At 41.4% G+C, this 24250-nt stretch overlaps 1 protein-coding gene across 2 annotated transcripts in view; it reads right to left on the bottom strand.

Moving 5' to 3' along the window:
- LOC120570277 (inactive dipeptidyl peptidase 10-like) overlaps positions 1 to 24250 on the bottom strand; it is a 241615-nt gene that overhangs the window by 43660 nt on the left and 173705 nt on the right. For both annotated transcript variants that reach the window (XM_039818541.1, XM_039818540.1), the window contains exons 4-6: positions 20467 to 20561; positions 20258 to 20332; positions 1183 to 1235 (exon numbers count right to left, since the gene is read on the bottom strand). In XM_039818541.1, coding sequence (XP_039674475.1) covers positions 1183 to 1235; positions 20258 to 20332; positions 20467 to 20561 — 223 coding nt within the window. The remainder of the gene's footprint in view (positions 1 to 1182; positions 1236 to 20257; positions 20333 to 20466; positions 20562 to 24250) is intronic.

Raw genomic sequence — 24250 nt, 5'->3', positions numbered from 1 at the left:
TCTTTTTTGTGTTGCTGTTTTGTGCACTTAACGTAATGTGGATTTTGAAAAGTGCTCCATAAAAAAAGATTATTGTAATTATTAATATGTAGTGGTGGTGGTCCACATTGACTACGTTTACATGCAGCCAATAACCCGTTCAAAACCGGAATATTAGCAATAACCCGGTCGCGCATGGCCATGTAAACACCGGCAAAAACCCGAATATGCTCATATTCCTGTTTTTAAAAACCAGAATATGCTACCTGGGTTACCCCTTTTCTAACCCGAAATTTTGGACATGTAAACACGTATCGGCATATCCCCATCAAAAGGAACATTGATTTGTGTTCTGCGCATGTTCTATTCGCAAGGAATCTTGGTCTTTTGAGTAGAGGAACTTCTTGTATGGGCCAGAAAACATAGTTATAATAATAATTATATACTATAATAATATAGTTATATATATGTCAATGCAGAAAACCTGCGCGCAGTATACCGGAAGTAAACAAGAAGTAGAGGTAAACAGGCGAGCCGAGCACACGCAGCAAACTTTTGGGCCGAGGGGAAACCAATTTCTTCATTAGTGTGGTGAAAACCATGAATATAATGTCTTTTGTTGACGGCAGAAAGTACCGAGATAGTGAGATTTATAAGAAGGTGACCGAAAAGTTATTGCGTCTTAAGGTTGTCCGTAGGCTACGTCCAGACGCTAACCGTGCATCGCCGTTTACGTCGGGATATTGCCAATTGATTACAAATTCCATGTATACAGGAGTAACTCTCTCTGATCACGCATGTAAACGGGTTATTCCGAATGTTTCAGAAACCCGAATAGTGACCTTAACCCGACCATAACCCGAAAATTGACAGCTTGTAAACGTAGTCAGTGTCAGACTTTGACCCTACTGTAGCATAGACATGGGACACTACCATTCTGCACAAATCCATCCACCACATGCACGTTTTAGAAATCTAGCCAGTACGTAACCCTCGTACATGTCTGCAGCCTCGGTCAGCTGGAGCAAGGAGACCAACTGAGAAACACCTTTTTCCTCATGTGTGTCACGACACGTAGACTGGTGACAACAATACTTTCATCACACTAGCCTTTACCGATAGCATCTGTGTTGTACAGTTTTGAAAAACAGCCACGTTTTCTCCCAGATGACAGCAGCTGCTGAGGAGGACCAAAACACTTACCTTGTGTGAATATTGTAGATACTGTAGGAGGCCATGTAGGAGTGGCGGTAAACCTGCAGAGACACAGACAGAGAGAGAGAGAGAGATTAAAAGACGACTGTCTTAAACATTAACGAGAGAAGCAGCAGCGCCACGGATAATGACATCAGGACAGAAAAATTAAAAGGAAGAAGGCATCAAACAAAAAAGACTGCTGGCTGTTCTCAGTGATAGAATCTGTAGACAATGCAATTTGCATGGGTGACAGCTGTGGGACGAGACATTTAATTCCATCTGAGAAACCCATCATCGGCGAGCGCCTCTGTGCTGATGAAAGCCCGGGAGAGACGGGGAGAGACAGGGAGAGAGACAGGGAGAGGGAGAGACATTCAAAGTGACAGAGGGGTGCATGTAAAGCTGTCTGAACCCCCCCACCGGAGAAGCTCTAGCTGACATGATAATAATCTGACCGCGGCTGGTGATCAGCCACAGAAACAGGCCATATTTTTACATTTCATCATGAAGATGACACTCATGTATTGAGCTCTGATACAAAGCAGAGGAATACATTACAGCTAATTACTAATGTAAAAACTCAGAAAACACTTGACTTAACTAGCATTCATAAGTCCATCATCACAGTAACATAAAGTCTCTAATACCTGGGCACAGATGGGACAGCAGGGTCAACCCTCTGGAGTGCAGGTTTATTTGGGTTTATTTTTGCAGACTTGCTATGCATTCATTTTTGTCTTTATTACATTTGAAACTGTCCTTACCCCACATGTACGGCATCTTGGCTTTCAGCAGAAATGTAGCTAGGAGTTTGACTTTTGATTTTGTTGATTGAACTAAGTTTAAAGCGGCCAGGGACCCTAAATACAGGTAAAATGACACAGGGGCCTATATGAATTTTTCAGATCTTTAGTGACAATCACTCAAAATATTATTAAAGGTTCAGTCTATTTACATAATAGACTGGAATTTAACATACAATTTCCTCCAAACCATAGTAGATTGTTTGTTCCTACCCTCTAATACGACCCACAGGAGTGTTTCATTAATTAGCGTCCCTAACGGTGGCAGGAAATACGACCTTATATGTAAATCACAGAAGGTAAAGGTTAGGAAACATGCATAGACAGTTAAAGAAATGGACAATGTGACGCTGGAGATTTCCACGGAAACCAGTGAAGTGAATTAGAAACACTTTTCCGGTGAGCGTTACTGAGCAGCCTCCAACTGAGCTTGAAGACGTAGATGTGACGTGAGCAACCTGTCTGAAAGTGTGAAGTCTTCTGGTAGCTGTGCCAAGAGAAATCTCAATCATTCCCAATCTTACAGAGACGGAGAGCGTAGGTATATGTAAGGAGATAACATAGGCACAGGCTAATTACTGATCACTAACATGCTAGTTAACATTAGTAATTACACTTAAACAGCTAATGTAAGTCGAAACTGCCTGCGAGCTTCTCCTGTACTATACGGTAATTCCTCTACTATGCGACAGTAAGTCGCGTGATTATGACACAATTGTTAGCCTATTTTTACAAAAAAGTCTGCTACAGATGGAGCCTTTTATACATTGTCATGTTTCTTTAGAAATAAACAATGGACAAATAAAGTCTTTAAATGCTTCAGTATGTAAACTTGCTGTTTACATTTATCTTCAAATGGGACCCATCCTTGGTCTCCTGGGTGAAATCCTATGGCCACTAGGGGGCGCCGCCACTATAAACGTAAACATGAGTCATAATTGCTGCTTGAACAAACAACTTATGTGGGCGATTTTCAGGGAGGACAGTGTCATTCATCTCACTCATTTTTCATTTAAAGGAGACATGAATAACTCTCTTTTCTTGTGCACGTAGGCTACATTTGGGTATCTAGAGTGTCTACCATCCCACAAACTGCGAAATAAGACAACCCAGTGAGTTTATGTGGGCAGCCTAGATGAGAACACATGGGATTTAACAAGCTCTTCAGATCTGTCACATGCAGGCTCATTAGAATTTACCGCCCATCCCATCTGAAATGGAGCGTTTCAGACAGAGGGTGAATACAGGCATATTCAGACAGACAGTATGAGAAAAACAAATGTGTTTCTTGAACGTGTAAACATGTTCATGTAGAAACCCGAAATACAAGTATGGCCCTGAAAATGAACACAATATGTCTCCTTTAAAGTCTATGCATACCATTGCAAATCATTTCCTTTTAAAAATGATTTACGAAAAACATGTTACTGTCTGCAGGCATAAACGAGATACTGTGTGAAAGCAGCACATTCAATGGGTTGTCTCGGTCTGTTTCTACATGATGAGTCTGTTTCTACCCTACTCAGCATATTCACCGATGCATAGACCGTGGTTATTGCAAATAAACTATGGTTAAGGCTAGGCAAGTTATTTATTTATGACAGGACATGAACACTAATCGATCACATAACAGTCAGATCTCCCTCCACACCCAGACTGTTCATACGAGATGGGCACACTGCTTCCTGCATTGGCACTGCACATTGTCAGCTACAGAATCATCCAGCATTAACATAATTCCAAGAAATACTGGCCAGATCAGTCATTTTCTTTCACACCAAACTCTCTTTCTGTACAGGTACACTGTCATGTTGAAACAGGAAATGGCGCTCCATTAATTGTTAATTCAAAGTCGGAAACACAATAAGTGTCGAAAACATCATTGTATGCTGTAGCACCAGGGCCCCTTGTCCATGGAATAAAGGCCTTTTTCAACCAGGTAGGGCACCCTTTAATGCTGTGATGTATGCATAAAGATCTTGGATCGTGCAGGAGCTGAACGGAGTTGTGATAGGGGCATAGATTGATGAATGACTGGGGCTCTTACTTAAATAGCACTGACAAGCCAACGTGAATGATCTCCCAAGCTGGGACAGAAGTGGATGTAACTCTATTGACTTTGGCAAATGCTTGTAAGTGTACCCACTGGGTATCAATTAAGTAGGCACATGCAAAATGAGTCCAAAGCTAGACACTGGTGATTTCCATGGCAAGAAAAAGTATTTGTGTGTACTAGTTTTGTTAAAATCTAGTGATGGCCAAATGAAGCTTCATGAACCATTTTCTTTATTTTCTGAGCCCACTAGATGGCGGTCTCTGTTCAACAAAGGGTTGAAAGCACAATGAGTTGCCATTCCTTGAGCCTTTTTCTTTAAACCAAGAGCGCCATCTAGTGGGCTCAGAAAATTAAAAAAATGGTTCACAAAGACTCATGAAGCTTCATTTTGCCATCACTAGTGAAATCATATGGCCGACAAATGTTGACAGCTAACAATTATGGAGCCATTCAAGAAGAAAGGGCATACAGCAAGGAAGAAAAGAATACAACTCGTAATATTAATAATGAAGATAAATAAAGACAGTTTCTAAATAACTGACATGAAAATGGGAGCAGCTATCAGTGGTTATCTCCTTAAGAGAGCCAAAACAAAAATGTAAGCTACGGACTTTACCTTTGCGTAATAAGATATGCACAGAAATATATGAAACCTCATGCTGCCAGATTTTACCTGCCCTATCAAAGCAGGTGTAGCCTACCAAACAGGAACAGAGAACAGTCAAGAGAAACACCTATCAGCACCTTTTCATTTTACAGAGGCTGTTAAGGAAAGAAGTATTGTGCAACCCAATGGCACAAATGAGAGCACTAAGTGCTCCCTGGGAAACGTAGAGGGGGTCAGCCAGAGGCTCCAAGTGCTCTGCATCACCATGGAAGGTTTTATGTCCTATCTTACAAGTATACTATGCCTGCTGGCAGCTCGATGCTTGGAGACTTGGTTACTGCTGTCCATCCTCCAGACAAAGCTTATCACATATCTAATGAAACTTCTATTTCACTATGTCTGACACACCTTGTGAAAACAAAACAAATTTTCCAACCCAGAGGTAAATTCCAGCATATTTCTTTCAATATACATCAGTGAGATTTACTGTATGGGTACCTGCAATAAAGGCACCATGGTTGCGATAAAAAAAACTTCAAAGATGGGGCCATTGTTCGCCCTGGTAGCTCACCTGGTTGAGTAGCTCACCTGTACTAAGGCTCAGTCCTTACCGCAGTGGCCGTTGTGTTGGAGTCCCACCTGTTGTGGCCCTTTGCTGCATGTCACCCACCCCCCCTCTCTCTCCTCGCTTTCCTGTCTCCAGCTATCCTATCAAATAAAGCCTAAAAAGTAATCACTTTGTTTGATTGTTGTGATGAAACCCACAGAGTTCCCAAGGCTTTGCAGCGATCATGCTATATATGAGCACGTTTGACTTGGGTCTTCAAATCAGAAAATTGACTATTTTTTATATAAAAAAAAATTTTTTATTGAGAAGCAGACATGTCAGTGGCAGCTGGTTATGTTTAATTTGTTTTTTATTATTATTCCACAACAAGGAGGATTGTTCACCAGTTATTTATATCCAGATGTCACCAAAGTTGTGCTGTAAAAGTTGCATGTGGGTACATTCTATTTTCTTTAGGCATGTAAACACGTCAGCCCAGGGACAGTTAAGTTAACTGTATTTGCCTCACTGCACCACTGTGTGTGAGGAAAGTGGCCAGAGGATGGAAACTGGCCCTTTTTAGTCTACCGTAATTATATTCACAGGAAAATAATGAATTAGCCATTGTTGGTAGGCCAGTGCCCTTAATGTGGCACTATAGCAGATGGCAAAGTGACTGCAGGACCTCAGATGGTAAGCAAAGTAGAAATTACTTAAGCAGCTACTGTAAAATCTATATTTTCATGATAAGAATGGATGAGGTAACTATGTGTAATGTGAAAAGGTGTCACAATGTTCGCAATGATGAACCCACAGATAATTATTTCCCCGATTCTGCACTACCCCTCAGCTCTACAGATACTTTTATTTTTTTGCATCTTTCAGCTCATTGTCTTGGTTTTCTGCCTCACAGCTTTGCTGTGACGGTTCACTCCCACCAATCTCAAAGCAACATAATCTCATTACGGGGCTGGTATGATATTGTACGAAACGATTGCTATGATATCCTACAAAACTTTGGCGGTTTAGCGGTCTTTACGGTCACATTTATCCAAGAAAAGATGACCGTGAGACGGGTAGCGGTCACCGTGAGGTCCCGGTCCTTTGCTGTTGAGTTTAGTCGACAAAGGTGACCGCCGTGCAGCGACAACAGTTAAGTTTAGGCACCAAAACGACTAGTTAAGATTAGAAAAAAAGATTGCAGTTTGGGTTAAAACACCGGTCCCCTTAAATGGTACTCCCCGGACATGAACACCCGTTTCCTGGGTGTCTGTCTTGTGTTTTCCCCCTAATTTTTTCCGGGACATGAACTCCACCACCCACCTGCTTGAAAGTCAGTAATAAATATGTGAAATACATACGAATTACAGTGCATTACTTTTTGTAGCTCCAGTATATGTACAAATGGGTCATGAGAACAGCCTGCTCACTGCATTGTTGCAAAGTTAAGCACACTAACACACACATTGTGGAGCATTTACAAGCTAAAGAGCCAGATATTTCTGGCAGGAGTTTGCATTATAGAAGTAATTACAGTACTCAGGTACATCTATAGAATGTATAGAAATGATAGTTGGTTTATGTTCCAGAACTCCCACAGAGAACAGAGCATATTATTATCTTTTTCTCCAAAGTACTACAAACTAAACAGATGTTAATGAGGGTTATGGCTGTTATAAAGACATTATACAAAGACTACAATAAGGCTTTGGATTCCAGCCTAAGCACCCATGAACGGCCCATAACAATAAGCTGGAACATAAATAACACGACTCTCGTTAATAGTGAACGTAAATGACTGCTTGGAGAGAAGAGGATTCACCGAGCTCCAAGTGACTCATATCGACTTTATGTAGAGTGTAAGATCTCCGTGCATGCTGAATGTACTGCAAGTTGACACAGGGGTTGAGTGTGTTCAATATAAATGTGCAGGCTGTTATTACAAACAGCTCTCTGCGTTGCGGAGAACGGTGCCTGGGATTACGAAGTGATTCTCCAAGGTGCTCAGACACATTTGTCAAACTGTGACATGCCCGAACTTCCTAATTCTCTGCCCTGAAATAGAAAAAAAAAAAAACCTCCTCGGGCCCCAAATGAGGTCTCAAATGAACTTTTCAGCAACGCTCCATTAAATGAGGTGTAGGGCTCACATGGGTACGCTGACCTTTGTTGCCGGCTCGCTGATGAAACACAAAATGTTGTGACATTTTCAACACTGACATAAACAATGGCTGTGGAGATGGATATAATGTCACAAACCCAACGCTCAAGGGCCAATATAACAAAATGTTATTAATACTACAACTTTGGTCTTTGAAAGCACACACCCTCTGACAATGTGACAACCAGGCTGAGGGGGGCCACAGTCTCTAACTTAGTCGGTAACACCTTAAAACAACCTTCATTAATAAATGGTAAATTGCTAGTTGATTGCACTTTGGTTAATAGTTATTTTAAGGTTATTTACCTATTTGTTTTATCATTAGTGTAATATAAAATAATGTGTTCATAATTTTAGATAGTAACACTTTGTCAATGGTTTATAATTGTTTTTTAAACCAAACATTATTAGTATTATTTGTACTATTATAAAGTTGCTGCTAATAAGACTTAGTCAATGATAAATGAGTGGTTTTTAAAACATCAAGTTACATTCATTTGGACCCATAAAATCTTTTTTTTTAAATTCGTCTGCATTTGCAAATGATATTTAAGCCTTGTAGTGAAGGTAACCCTGTCTATTAAGTCGAAATTAGCCATTACTAATAATTACTAATAGTTCTATATAACCAGTCATTATTTCGGTGAGGTTTGTTGTAATTTTTATGGCTGCGTCTTTAACTGCGTCTTTGCTGAGAGGGGCAAAATTTAAAGGATAAAACAGCGGGCCATAGAGGGACTGAAAAATGGGCCTTGCAGCCCACGTCCACACAGGATGGTCGGGACAAGGACACGCTGAGGTTGGGTGGTGATGGGGTGAAGACACAGCACACATGCTCAAATCAACACTTCCCCCTGTCCCAAACAGGGAATAAACTAGCCATTGTCATGGGGCTCATGTTGCTTGGGGAAACAAAGTGAAGCGGGACCAGGAAGTGAAAGTCAGCGCCATCAGTGTATTGTTGGCGTTTGCGTGCACAATGTATGGACTAACGGAATGGAATGGGTTTATGGAGCAGAATCGACGGGTACCGCGTCGTTCGCTGTGTGGTTTGCAGATGTTTGGCGAGTAACTGAAAGTTGTGTAAAAAACGATCGCGCATGAATGAATCACGTCGCGGTTGCCGTCACCGCGTGTAATTACAAACATTAGAAGCTAAGTCTGCGTGTGCGTGTAAGCATGTTTGTGCGTGTAGGATGATCCAGTCAGTTGAAATGTCGCGGGGAATGTTTTTTTTTTTTCAATCCTTTATTTGATAGGGACAATGCACATTAATGAACATCTGCATTGAAACAACAAAAACAAACGTAAACACGCCGGATTATAGCCGCAGGGATAATTTACATCCGCAGTCCCTAAAATGTCAGGCGAGTTGGGGTAAAGGAGGGGCTACGTTCTCACAGGCTATGATGCACATTTTAGTTGAATGAAATGTTATGTAAATTCATTAAGTAAGAATCACTTTAGGCCTACAAGGAAATTTAAATAATACATACAAAAAAATTATTATTATTATTAAAAGAAATTATTTATTTCCATATAATTCTTTTGTGAAAGCCACATAGAGCCACTGGAGAGGGGCAAAGCATGCGTCTACCCCCTCTATGTGTAATTTGTGTTATTAGAACTGTCTTATTAAAAAAAAAATCTTCAAGAACAGAACATAAAAGCTTTGCTTTCACTTCAGCTCACTATAAACTAAAGCTCTACAGTATGTAGTCTCCCAGGAGATATATGATATGAAACTACAACATCTTAGTAACACAAAGAGAGAAAAAAACAAACAGCTAAGACACAAAGAGTGTCTTGGGACTGTCATGACAGAGGAAGTGGAACTGAGCCCCCCTCCCCTGCTTGGCATCAGCCCACAATAAGCAAAGAGAAAATCGATAGCCGTGTGGGAGTAACTCCCTGGGTGGATCTGTACAGTGGGAAACAGGTCAGGCCAAATGTCTACCGAAGAACTACAAAGATATGGACTTTAAGGTATGTGCAGCTGACACTGTATAGCACACTGAACCATGTTGTTGCCATGGCAATGTCGCCTTTAGGTACACTTACAGGTATGAAGCTTTGAACTTTTGCTCAACAGGCCCATTTAGAGACTTTGCACAAAAACACATTAGTCTGGTTGCAAGAGAACTTGAAGAACTATTTCATGTTCACGACATGGTCCAAGGGTTGTACTCAAAGATCAAAATCACACACTTCAAAAGGCTGAAAGTGCTTCACTCTCTGCTTTGAGCTGGTCAAAACTTGAAGAAAAGAAAGAAAGTAAAACCTCTTTAATTTCTCTAATGCCCATTTCCAGTGCACTGCACGGTACTGTCTACTTGCTCTTTTTTAGATTTTTTTTTTTTTGAATGGTACCTAGTTCTTTAATAGGTAGGTCGAGGTGGAAGCAAACAACGCTAACACTAGAAGGTGGAGTTGAAACACTGCCGACCACTGATTGGTCAGAGAGAACAGTCACTAGCGTGGCACGGGACATTGTACACAAACCTGTCATTTTTAAATAGCCATGGTACTGTCGATAGCAACCACTGTTTCTTTATTCACTCGCCCAAGATTTTAAGCAAATGGCGGCCCGCAAAACTACGTCGGACACGATGCTGTGCTGTAAAACTGACAAAGTGCAGACATCCATGCCGATGAAAGGATCCAGCGAGTGTCGCGTTGAACATGATGCTCCGGCAGTTTCACCCGCCATCGCTGTGGTGATCAGCTGAGAATCCCACCTACACTGAGGGGGAACTATCCACGGTGGGAAATGAAAAAGAAAAATGCACCTGATATCAAAAGTGAGTCGAGTCAAGTCAACCCTTAGCCTGACAAGCCAGACCCACATCCAGATGTTGGGTCTGGGAACTCAGCATTGGCGGGGCTCAATCCAAGGGGCGGGATAAACGGTTGTCTTTCAAATTCCCTCTGCATGTAATAGGATAGCGCTACAACCAGGCAGAGCAACATATCTGGTCGGCAAAACTCTGAACACATCTTCCTTTTTTAAGAATGACTTCAGTATCGTTCTTTGTTCTTTTCTCAAAGAAAAGCTGAACTCCAAGTCTTCCAGAGTCGCGGCCAAAGCCGATTCCAAAGACCGCTGTTCGCCAGCAGCAGCAGCCATCTTCTTTGTTTTCAAGTAGCAGGAAATTCACGCGGAACCGTCGAAACTCTGCCGTCATTATGTTAAGCCCGCCCACCGACTCTATAAACGATGTGATTGGCCTGACTAGAGTTTGGTTTTTCCAGCTCGCAAGAGTTGCTAGACTGACCCTGGCTGCAAATTACATTTGCTGCCGCTAGGGTGCGTCTAGATTTCTAGGCTAGTCAACCCTTACTGTGCAGTGGACATGAGGCATAAAGCTAAGTTTATGGTCACCGTGGTGTTCCTGGTGCGAGATGCACAAGACATAAAATTCAGCGTGAAGTTGCAAGTTTTCACGGCACATGGTCAAGCACCCTTAAATTTCTATAACTGGGCGCACCCTGTGTTCAACATGGTCGGCTGGGAAGACTTTGAGCAGCTTTGCCTCTAAAAACATCGGTGTGATTCTTCACGTACAGACCACAGAGAGTCAAACAGCCCTAAATATGCGCTCAGAGAGACACCACACTGGGCAAAGAAGAAGCATTTTGCTGGAGAGTGTCGAAAAACACGAGAGATCACTTTGAAATGCTAAAGTAACGGCCTCATGGAAAGAGTGTTCTTAACAGTGTTAGAGGCAGACAGTCATTTTGATTTGGAGATAGACGACAGTCACGTTAATAATTAGAGTGATTAATAATTAGACAAATGCAATCTGTACGTCTGTGTTTATCATAAGTGTGTTTACTACTGTTGCCAGGCAGACTGCTCTCCTTTAGTTCCTCTCTCTTCTTCTTCTCTACTACTTCTTGGTGTATGAACGCCAAGAGAATAGTGCAACAAACAATGGAGTATAAAACGTGAGGTATACTCGCCGCAGCCGACCTGTCGAGCGCCAGTGTGACGTCATGGGAGCGCCGCAACTATTAATACTCGCGTGTGGTGGTCGCGACACTGTCTCCTGAACAGAGGTGGTGCTAGTGAATAAAGGTTACCGACTTTGCTATTGCTACAGACTAGAAGAAGAAGAAAAAAAAGGTAAGCAACGGCAGAACTGGCAGCAGCATTGACGTCAATGCTTCGATTTGATTGGATGAGCTACTTGGTCGGATCAAGCCTTCCATTCACCATAAAAGAACTCATCTTAACCCAGTAAGTTTACAAGAGAGACCTGCAGTCACTCTGAGAGTCCTGGCATCTGGTTGCTCTCTAGCTCGTCCAGGCTTCCTGTTTCCGCTTTGTCGCGCGCCGCTGAAAAGCATAGAGTGGTGCGTGCCCTCTGGACTCAAAATCCTGGCGCGCCAGCGAGATCTACGTCATTTTGACGTCACATTGGCTAGCGCAAGCTCGGATGCGGTGACTGTAAAACGGCCTTTACTTAAGCTTGAGTTTAACCTGAGTGGCTGTGTTAGTGGTGGAGTGGGGGTGGAGGACGGGCTCAATTTGGAAAATGTTTTCCCTTTGTCAATATTTCCTAATGGCTGGACTGGTCAGAGCACATTAAACATGTACAACATTATCCAGGGGCTTTTAGAGACAGTGTAAGGAACGCAAGTGTTGCACTTTAACAACAAAATCACAGAGGCATACTGTTTGTATTGTGTTGGCATGATCTGAGAAATGTTGTTATATAATAGTCAGTATCCCAATTCACTGCAGCAGCCCCCATTCTAACACACTCATTTGAAACACTTACAGAATACAGAGACGCAGGTGCTGTTTTTTAGTGGGATAGTTGGTCCTTTTTCTGACATACCAGGTGGTATGAACTTTTCTGTCTCCTCTTTTCCCTTTGTTTTCAGCATTACATCTGTGACTCCCCACTCACATTCACCACTCAGCTCATTTGTTCTTTCACCAGTAATTTATGCTTGAGGTGGGACACTGGAACATGAACTCATCTCATACGAATATGGAATACATCATTTTTAAGACAACTCCATTGGCATTATTCAGAACACCTAAGACAAAGTTAGAGGAAAATGGATTTTTAACTTTTGCATTGGCAGCCAGAAACAAGCAGAAATCCTGCGATATACAGAACAAATGAAAGCGTACAATCCATTTACGACTTGACATGCAAACAATGAATCAGTGAGAAATCAGTCAACTTTAAACCTACACAGTTCTTTGCCTTAATAGCTTAAAGCTAATAAGTTATTTTAGTTTATTTTGTGTTTTAGCTTCAGTGGAAAAGAAAAAAAAAAGAATATGCACAGTAAGAGAGGGAGAGAGAAAATGTAACAAATGTCCCACCCCACATTTGAATGCCATTGCTCGTGATTGAAAGCACTGGTCCACAAAGATGCCATGAGATGACATATAAAGAGTGAAAAAGGGACTAGGCTGCAAGGATTTGTGCTGACAAGAGAATTACAAGATGTCTGTCTACGAGGCTGAAAAACACAAGCCTGTTGTCAGCAGTGATAAACAGGAATCCCAGAGATTAGGAGCTTTTGTCGAGCGTAATCACTGCGTGATACAGATGAAGTCAGATAACTGTATGTAATCCTACAGATAGGTGACGCTAAAAGAGCTTTCTCCAACACCTGGTAACAGGAGACTCCTTCATTCACTTAGGAAACAAATCCCTAACATAACAGAAAAAGTACTGGCAGCTCATTACCCGGACTTTGTCCTGTAATAAAAAAAAACTTAAAATACGTTAAAATACAGAACTTTAACTGTCAGGACTATATAAAATTCTCTCATACAAAGCTGCTCAGTTAGTAAACTTCTGAAAAAAAATCCGTTCTTTAACCTCCCAAAACGACCTCCGTGGCTGCCAAAAGTTGTCGGAACCAACACATTGTCACTCCCATCTCGTAAAATACAGACGCTTGGTCAGGTGCCTTTGGCGTTGTTATTGACGCTAAAATTCTCCTTTAGTGTCATATATAAACGCGATTTAACTAAACGCGCTTGGTTGGGACTATTGGCGTCCCTTTTGACGCAGTTAGGTTAAGGAAAAGCTTACATTTCCGTGACTCGCGGGAACGGGACGGTTGAGTTTATTGAAAGGTCATGAGTGGGCTTATGCTTCCGTGACACGTGGCAATAACGGGACGGTTAAAGACACACGCCGGACATGATCCCTGGTCTCCTGGGTCAAAGTCCTGTGTTTGAACCATCCACCCCGACCAACCTCCCTACACGGAATTTCCCCCTTACATTCTACTCTCTAAACCCCGTGTAGCTGCTGCTCTCCCCGGTACGTTCTACAAACACGCTGAAGGGCGCTTTTTTCATCGCTTCAGACGCTGACAGCCACTGTCCAAACGTCCGTATTTTACGAGTTTGGAGTGACACATTTTGCAATTACATTCACAGATACAACTGTGAATCACTTTCTATGGACAATTTCTGTTCAAATATACAGTCATACAACTGTTAATACAGATATATGTCTTAGAGTGTAGCTATACTGTAGCTTCTGAAGCTAGCACAATGACTGTTATATAGAACAACGTATCAGTTCAAAGCCTGCATGGGATCAAAGTGTGTGATTAACAGGAGACTGGTTTACTCATTTTAGAGCAGAGCCAGGTCCCTTTGTTATTCTTTTCATCATTCATTACAGGTTACCATAAACTGCAAGCACACACTTCACGGTACAATTCATAGATCAAAGCGTGGGATTACAACATACGGAAAAAAGAAAAACATTTTTAAAAAGCAATCATGGCAAAAAGTCATATAATAAATAAATTACTTAAGTTTGCTTATTAAATTAAGCAAAAAAGATTAACTGCATTACAGGAGAGCTGGGCGATATGGAGAAATTCAAATTTCATATTTTTGACCAATAATCAGCAATGTGGACATATTGATTAAGTGGGTAAAGGCAAGTACTAAAACAGCTAGAACAGTCTGGTAATTTGAGAAAATCACATCACTATACTGTAATGCAGCCTTTAAAACCAGGAAAAGACAACACTTGAGTCATATTACAATATCCAAAATGTAAGACGATATCTAGAGTGATATATCCATGTCAATATCATATCGATATATTGCCCTGCGTTCCAGTGTTGTAGTACTCGAGATCGGGTCGTCTTGGTCTCAACTGCATTTTTACTCCGTCTAGTCTCGGTCTCAGATAAAGAGGACTCTGGATTTTATTTCAAGACCGGTCAAGACCACAGCTGCCTTTTGATTATTTTATCAAGGCATTTCTCATGATACACCTATGGCAATAAAATAGGCGAATGAAGAAGAATCTTAATTTCTTTGGGTGGATTTTTCAGATCAATTTGAGGAGTGCCTATGTCATGCAGTGTGGGACTCGCACTGGTCTGGTCTTGACTAGGTCTGAAGCCCGCAAAGTCTCTGCCTTGTCTCGGTCTCAATACAACCCATGACAGACAAGTCATTACCAAGACCAGAGTCTTGGTAATGTCTGGCCTCAATCAGACATATAAATACCTAGCAAGGTACTCAAAACCACCTCTCTGGTAGTTCCCACTATTGTACTTTTCTCCAGGACCACATTTTTCCATGATCTCTCACACACACACACACACACACACACACACACACACACACACACACACAGGTGAAAACAATACTGTGTCGCGGCTGGTAACAACTACAGCAAAGACAAAGTGCAGATTTCAATCAAACTAACGGAATGTGGAGTAATAGAGACAGGGGTTATTTATTTAAAAGCAAGCATGCTGTGTGGTAATAAACAAGAAATGAGGACCTGTGCATATTGTACCATGATTAAATTAATTTCATTTGCATCTTTGTGAGCTGTCACAAAGAAGAAATTCCTCAGAAAGAGTACATATTTCCAATTAGAAGAAGATTGTCTTTGGAAAACAGCTATAGAACGGTATTCAGTATGATGCAACACCACAGCCTAATGCATTACCATACCATACTGTTACCAGTTCAGTGGCAACATCTTTGCCAATCCAGAAAGTGTGACATCCTTTTACCAGAGGCCACAGGGAAGCTGTCAGGTGGCTGGTATGGACAAAGCACAGAGACCTGGCTTGATGTCCTGCATCCCGTGTGCTGATATGTGTAGGCCACTAAAGCATTCTATTAAACCTGCAGTAAGTGATTGTTTGGCCACTTGACGGCATCAGAAACAACACTGACACATTATCTTTCAATGAGAGGCCTATGTGTACGTATGTATAATATGGTATGTCAAATTTATTAGCAGTTGCTTATTCACACATGCAGAAGTTACGAGGCAACATTATAATTCATTTAGTCAAATATTTTCTCTCTTTTAGCTCTGTTTTGGGTCTCCACCAACTACTGAAAGAAGTATCTGTCTCTTTAGCTGCTACATGTTCCACTTTGTTCACCAGCTAGTCTCTTACTGCTGTTTGTACTGAGCAGGGGATGTTTAGTAGCTTTTTAGAGCTTTTTTTCTCTGATAACAGCTGCCTGCTGTGGACAAATATGTCGCAATGAGAGCGGTGAGAATGCACTAAACAGTAAATTGTGTACCAGACAGATAAACAATGAGCTGTAACTGACTTTAAAGCTCTGTAAAGCTGAGTTGATATTGATTATAGCTGATTTAAAGTTAGCGAAAGATTTTGATTGAAAATTGAAAAAAATCAGTGCATCTCATGCTTGACGTTTTAAATATTTGACCAAAACCATGATGATTCTCTAACCTTAACCAAGTGCTTTAAGTTGCTTAAACCAAACCTTACATGTGTTACTCATGTTTTAGTTGTCAAGGGCAGATGCTGCAGGGAAAGAGATGAAATACTGTATTTTGTAAACGGTTTTATGTGAACCGAACATTTAGGAGATAGGGCTGGACACCGAAATATGTTTTTGTATGCATACAAGTGAGTGTGCACTTGCTGTCTTTGCATCTCTGACAAATACTTTGTCATAAAAAAGATACACACTGTTTCCACTGCTGTCAGCAGCATCCACACAGGCTGAAATAAATTATACAATTATACAGACAACATAAACATCTCACTACTCACCAGTGTCATTAGAGCAGTTGATCAACTGTACATATTCAAAGCTGTACTCTGATTTAATAAAGAACAAACTGTACAAAGTGAGAATGGTTTCTTTTTAGCTTTTATAATGTTCTTATTTCATCGACAGTACTTATAGAGCTATAATTAAACTTGTTAACACAACAACTCCAATTTAGGGATTTTAAAAATCTTTATTTATCAATGTTCTTTATGCTTCGGCCTGTTCTAAAAGTGAGCTGGTGAGTCAGCGGAGACTCACATTAAAACCTAGTGTATGGGCTGTTCAAGGCTGGGACTGGTGATATTTCATATTTTAATGGTTTAATTGACCTCTCGCCGGCCCCTCCCCCAAAACATCCATTGTCCAATCACACATCATAGCAACCGTTACTATGTGAGCAGGTCCGACAAACATTGACTCCAAGCAAGATGGTGAAGCGGTGCGCCCACGGCGTCTGTAAATCGGACACTAGATACCCCCTCTTAATACATCCATGGATACCCCGAGAGATTGTCTGGAGGAGTTGTGTTTAAATATCACGCCCCAATATATTCTCGGTTTTGAGGCCTCGCCCCTACAATTTACGACCTGGCGAGACGTAATCCAGCTGAGAAGCGGCGCTTTTCAGAGGTGGAGATTGAGTGAGCGGTGCCTACAATGGATAAAACAGTGTGGACGGCCCCACTCCCAGTTAAATGTGTCGAACATTACAAAGCATAAATACGTCTGCTCAAAGCTAAGGCTAACAGCTAACTAGTTACCGTGTTGTCTAGATCTACTAACTAGAGGCAAGAACACAAATTGGACCAAAGTTATGATTACCATGGATATCATTGCCAGAATGTTAACCTCCTCTCTAAGCTAAGTTTAACGAGCCCTTTAGCTTTAGCCAACATTAGTTAACATGTTAGCTAATGCTAGCTACATTAGCTGCTGTTGTGTTGGGTCTTTGAGCTCCCCAACTTTATTTTTCGTCAGTTTACAACAAAGTCGAACATTTGAATACATCCCTCCACTGCATACTGTAACCCCTTTTGCCTCGATCTGGAGGATATCGCGGAGGTATTGCTCCAAAAAAGGTCACTGACACGTACGGGTATACCTCTTCCCGTCATGGCAATCTGTCGCACTGGTCGTGTTTCACCATTTGTTTGTCGGACGTAGCAACAGTAACTAAGGGGGGCGGGGCTTGGCGAAAGGCTAATTGGCTGCATATTCTACCCAGTCCCAGTCCAGAGCCAGATCTGCAGATTCCCATATTAGAGGAACACTACTTGGTTGAAGACTTCTTACAAACTGATTCATCCTGAAATATCTCCTCCTGCGAAGTCAATTACAAATGATGGTGTAACAAGCCCATAATGTAGTCCATAGGCCTATTGCTGCGTTCCAGACACAGTTTTTAGCCCGTAAGTTACGACTTCAAGTCACGACTCACAACTTGGTAGCGCTCCAGGCAAAGTCACCACATACCCTTCTAGCTAGCATTAACTAGCGGCTACCTAACGTTGACGTTAGCTATCTATGTTACTTTACGTTGCCTATTTATGTCTATTTATTTCTACTTATCACTGTTAATAAACGGCGTCTGTACAGCATCAACGGGGGTCGCCATCGTTGTTCATGTGTGTGTGACGTCAAAAACTGTAACAGGGAGTACAACGATCTGGTAGGAGTTCACGATTAGTAAGTTAGGGGTTTGACTGCCGTTCCAGGGCACTTTCACGGGTAGAAGGTTGTGAAAACACGAGTTATGGGTTGCCTGGAACGCAGCATAAGTCACACTTCCTGCTTCCGGAATGCAGAATAGGGAATCAGTACTTCCGGTCAACATTCCCTTTCTAAATGAGGATTTAGATTATCAGCCATAATGTGTAAACCATCTGAGGTAGACTGACCACGAGCTACGTGGATGTGAAACGAAGCTTTCTGCTCCTGTAGAAGCTAGAAGTCTGTATGAAATCAACCTTGTTTTAAGAAAAACATGTTTTATCCGTGATCTTATGGAAAAAAACTACACTACCAACAATCCTAACAACAGCAACGTCTCTGATCGGTCCCACTTGCTGTTACCATAGAAATGTTTACCGTACCCGCGAAACCGCGAACGGCTAGAGCGAGCTTCTACCACTGAAGTCTCTGATAGTTTCTGTACACGGTTTTGTACCTTTTGCCTTTTTTTGCTGTTTTCAAAATGTTTTTTACTTTGAGAGTGTTCATTTACAATCTGAACCACATCGTCGGAGGTGACTTCAGCCAGGTAGCAGAGAGACTTGGTCCAGCAGTATCTATCGGGCTTTGCCTTTGTAAAAAGCTAACCGGAAGAGCCGTATCCCCACTCAGAGACGCTCTTCCGGTCTTTAATTTTTGTGTGACATAGGCCTATTATTAGGGCTTACAAAAACATCTTTAGAAACTCGATTAGAAATAGACCAACGGCACTATTCTTCCTTCAACATAACCTAGTTTATGCTAAAAATAAACTGGGCGTGTGGCTATTTACTGCATTGTTCCAAATTGTAACCCAAACCGTCCATGCAAATTATGCAAATCGGTTCTGATTAATCGCCTCGTCACTAATCCTCGCAGTTTATCCCTTCCAGAGTGGAGGGTCCAATTTGCATATCTCATTTTACATCTTCTCTTTTCTTGCTTTTTCTAGCAGGTAATTATGGTTCAAGCTTGAACCGCTGCTCTATTAGTGAATGAATGTGACCTGCCAGTCGCACACAGGCTACGGTGGAATTTTAAGCACCCCCTAACCCGCGCACTCGTCAAAATGTATCAAGCAATACAGCACTAGGATGTAGAGGTTTATTCAACCCTGACCGTCTACTTCAGCATGGGTTAGTCTTTATAACTGTGGAATGTCATTTCTTACACAGTAAAAGACAAGGTGTGAGTGACAGGAGCGACGGAAAGTCAGCTGGGCTGCTTTTATTATGACATTTTGACATCTCAAGATCGTGTAACTCTTCAAAAAACAATAGTCTGCTTAGTCTCATATATGATTCCTACTTGTCCCTTATGTTGCTGTGAAGTTTTTTTCACAACAGTAAAAACGGGTTACGTAGAGTGGAGGGCTGACACAAGATGGTTTTATTTAATGATTGTTTTTTAGGGCTTTTTGTGGCCTTTATTTAAGGTGACAGCTGAAAACAGGAAAGGGGGGAGAGAGGGAGGGAGGAGAGAGAGAGAGAGAGAGAGAGAGAGAGAGGGAATGACACACATGCAACAAAGGGCAGAGGGTCGGATTCATACCTGCAGCTGTTACAGTAAGGACTAAGCCTTAGTACATGGGGCGCACGCTCAACCAGGTGAGCCTCATACTTTTATAAACTTTGACAGATAAGACTTTTTAAAAGGTAATTCGAATCATTTTTGTCTCTGGCTAGTACCAACATTTAGTATTGCATTTTCAAAATAAGAGCATGCTTGAATGCATTACATTCTCATCACTGAAAGGATAGACTGAGATTATGGGGGTAAAAAAAACTGAATGAAAATTAATATGCGAATGTAACCAGATGATCAGATTTAATTGCCATTTTGTTTTCAATTCCTTATTAAGTTGAACGTCATATTAACTTGTGCCGTCATCTTCCCCTATTAACTATCCTGTCATCGACAACTTCACTCAACACTGATGCCGTAACCATCACATTTTATTCAGCTGAATGAGTACACTATCTGTTACATACAGTATGCGGGAATGATTGCAGACTCTCATATGCAACGCATTCTCATAAATAGGGTTGTATGATAATGTATGAAAAGAGATGTGAAAAATCTGAAATGATGTCTGTCTTTTCTCACTGCAAAAACATTCATGGTTGTTAAGAAACGTACCTGTTTCACATCATAAGCGAAGAGCACATATTTCAGATCAGGGGAGACCGAATACTTTGCCACGTTGAAATTTATCTGGAAATAAGAGAGAAAGAAGGGCACAGAGAGATAGACTTACTGTCTGCAATGTCAATCATTATGAAAGCATTTCCAGCATTATGAGAAATCCTCATAATTTAATATACAGTATGACAAACTACTCTACTTACAAATGTCGTGTTTGTCAGGACAATCTCCGTTTCGTTTGTGAGGATGTTGAACTTGATGACGTGGCCATCACTGTTTCTGTAGATGACTTCAGAGTCTGGGAATAGAAGCAAAGGGAACAAAGGAAAAAAAAAACATCTGTATGAAGGAAATTGAATTTTGAAAGCTGTCCTGAAAAAAAAAAAAAAAAGACATTACAGAGAAATACTTCAAAGCCAAAACAACCCAAAAGCTGCCATCCCGACTCTATTGAGAACTGCAAAGATGCCATTAACAACAAATGCTTTCTAAGCCTTGTTCCCTCGCGTTTAAATAGCAGCGACAATGCTGCAAAGACGGCCAAACACGCTCAGGTTTGTGCAACTGCAATGTAACGTGATTAAGAATGAGAATCAAAAGTTGGATTTCACTGCCAGACCAACAAAGGGAAGGCCTACATTTTTCATCTTCTAGGTAACACAGTATGCTCTGTGTTGATGTGGAGAGCTCTGTGTGCCACGGTCAGGGAAACATCTCTCGTGCGGAGCTGCATTGATTGGACGACACAGCATTGTTGGTTTTCTATCAGAGCCAAACATTCAGAAACGTAGCCCAAATCAAATGTCATGGTATGGGGGGATTATCACGGTAATGCCTTTGTGTCAACACAGGCATAGCATGAATAGCATGCAAAAATACTCAGAATCTAAAATGCATGCATGCAGATGTACACATACATGTGTACAGAGGTTCAAATACAACTTCTACTAAGCATGACCGTAGCAAATGTCCATTTCATACTGATTAACAATTGCAATGCTCAATATGCTGACTGAAGACAGAAAAGCAGATCAATCTATATTTCTCATTTGGTCAGGTTGTTTGACAATTAAATTATTCATCTGTCGATAGTCTGGTCATAGAATGTTGGGACATTTTCATTACCAACAACCCTAGAGCACGAGAAACCAAATCCTAAAACTCTCCAGTACAGCAGGTCCAGTAATTACCACAGGCTCAGGCAGAAAATACATAATAATTACGTGTCCCCTGTTTTGTATTTTAACTGTTGGCATTATTCATCAGGTTGGCACTAGAGTATGGTCTGGCTACGCCACCTATCTATTCTGGAATAAGGGGAAAAAACACTCTGGCTTGTTTGCATTTCTTTAAACCAATCACAACTGTCTTGGGCGGCGCTAAGCCCCGGATGCAGCAACAGAGTCCTTGCAAAATAGTTTGCGGCGATAGCGGAATGGGAGGGACACGGATGTTGGCTTTGTCCCAGAAATGCACATCCGTTTGGCCAGACTAGCAAGAAAGAAACCAAAAAGTCAGGATGAAGCAGTGACAAAGTCTGGGCAACATGTCCTCAGCAGTAAATAAAATGTTGACCACACATGAATCACTGTTTTAACAAACCGTAAAGTGAGCAATGACATTAACAAGTCGACAGTGGAGACATGGAGAGGCGTTGTTTGGGGGCAGATCATGATTAATCATGTTATCTTAAACAAGAGCCCATTCTGTTTTGGAACTTTTGTAAAGAAGTGGTAGACATGTACGCCAGTACAGTTAGCCGACAAAATTTTGAGCAGAGTAATAGAACTAAGACAATACATCTATCCACCATTTGCTATATCCGCTTAATCCCGAGGGTCATGGATACGGGTCGCAGCCAATCACAGCTGGCTTTGGGGAGGATGCGGTAGGGCTGGGCGATTTGGACAAAATCAAATATCACTATATTCTTGACCAAATACCTCAATATCAATATTGCTGCAATATTCTAGGGTTGACAAACAAAAATGTCTTCACACTTAGATTTTAGATAAATAATCATCAGTAATGTTGACATAATGTCTAAGTGGGGAAAAGGCAAATAATAGAGTCTGGTAAGTTCAGAAAAGTACATCACTTTACTGTAATGCAGCCTTTAAAACCAGTAAAAGACAACACTTATGTCATATCACGATATTAAGATATCCAAAATCTAAGACGATATCTAGTCTCATATCACGATATCGATATAATATCGATATATTGCCCAGCTCTAGGTTGCGGGATACACTCTGAACAGGTCACGGACTATCATTCACAGGGCTGACACACAACAGCTCACACTCATTCACACCTACGGCCAATTTAGAGTCACCAATCAAACTGCATGTCTTTGGCCTGTGGCACAGAGTGTAAGTTATAATGACCGTGCTGTACTCATGCATCAAAATGACAGGAAGTTACTAATGGGTTGTGACCGTTTATTTTTTTTTAGCAAATTCCCAGACATGTCTGGATAATAAAACGTGAATCACTGCATGTGAAAATACTGAAGAGGACATGGCAGTGCGTGCGTAGTGTAAGGGATTAGAATGCCACTGTAACATATTTCTAGAGACATGCAGCATTCATTTTGTCTCCTCTGATCCTCGCGTACCCTGTGGTAAACTGTTTCTACACACACCCAACACCTGCTAGTTTGAAAATTTTTTGGGGCTTTCAGGTGGAGTGAAGTCTTTAACAATTGGTGGCAGAGAGACATGAATGTTTTGTCTGTATGGTAGAAAAAGAAGCAGGTTCCACAACATCACAGAATGCTTGAAAAAGCTGTTTCTATCGACCTTTATCTCATCTTCGAAAAATGTCCACAGAAACAGTTAGATGGAGAAATGCCCTGTATGTCTCTCTGTAAATGTCCGATTGTCTGGCTGGCACTGTAATCGGATAATACATGTTCCGACACATCCGATGCCACTGAGACTCGTATAGTAATGAATAGCTTTACTAGTAAGCACGGCTGTCTGCCTCTGGTTAATCTCAAACAGCTGCTGATGCTGTGTTTGAATGCCACTCTGCACCCTGAGGAATAGGCTCCCCAGCTCCCACAATGCTCCACAAAGTTCCTCCTGCTGTTATCATGTATATCATAATGTGGCGGTTGCATCCTCGCGTTCACTATCACATAAAACCAGTAAACCAGCGATGTAAAACATAACAAAAGGGAGACCAATATAGCCATTTAAAGGGGTGATAGAATGCAAAACCGATTTTACCTTGTCATAGTTGAATAATGACAGTTTAGTGGGTAACTCGGACATACATAGAACCTCTAAATCCCATTGACACCTCTTTCCTCTGCAAATCTCACTATTTGAAACTGCCTCTGAAAACAGGCGAATCTCAACGAGCCGCCTAGATAACGTCAACTCGGCGGCTCCTCCTCATTTGGCTCTAGTCTCTATGTTTGACCCAACATTTACATAGGCTACACCACTGATCTGAGGTCAGCTTAGTCTTCTGAATAGGTTGCGCAGATCTCAAGGAGTTCAGCGGCCGGTGCTGCCTCCATATTCCATATTTGAGCTTTATATAGTTGATTTCTCGCTTAAAAAAATCTCAGAAGTGAATTTAATAACGAAATAGCCCGACAAACAATGTATAACTTTGCAGTGTCTGAAATATGAGACCTGCTGTCGAGTCTCCAATGTGTTTCTATGTGGTTTGCTCAAACCAATCAGCACGCAGCTCATTCTAAATATTCATGAGCATACCATATTTGGAAGAAAAGCTCTTGTTCCAAATAGAGCCATATTCACAGGGTAATTAAGGGCCTAATAAAATAGCATTCGGGCAATTTTCAGCCCAACCAATGTTACATACCCCATTAGGAGACCTTAAGGAACAGTGTAAAATACCCTATATAATCATTCTAACACCCCTTTAAGACCAATGTAGGCCTACTGCTGTCTTAATGGACTGTGCTGGTTGTTCTGAATGGCCTGATCTCAACTAGATTTGATGTAGACC

Source organism: Perca fluviatilis, chromosome 12 (genome assembly GCF_010015445.1).
Source record: "Perca fluviatilis chromosome 12, GENO_Pfluv_1.0, whole genome shotgun sequence".
NCBI classification, from domain to species: Eukaryota; Metazoa; Chordata; class Actinopteri; order Perciformes; family Percidae; genus Perca; species Perca fluviatilis.
This window is presented reverse-complemented; position numbering and strand designations above follow the sequence as displayed.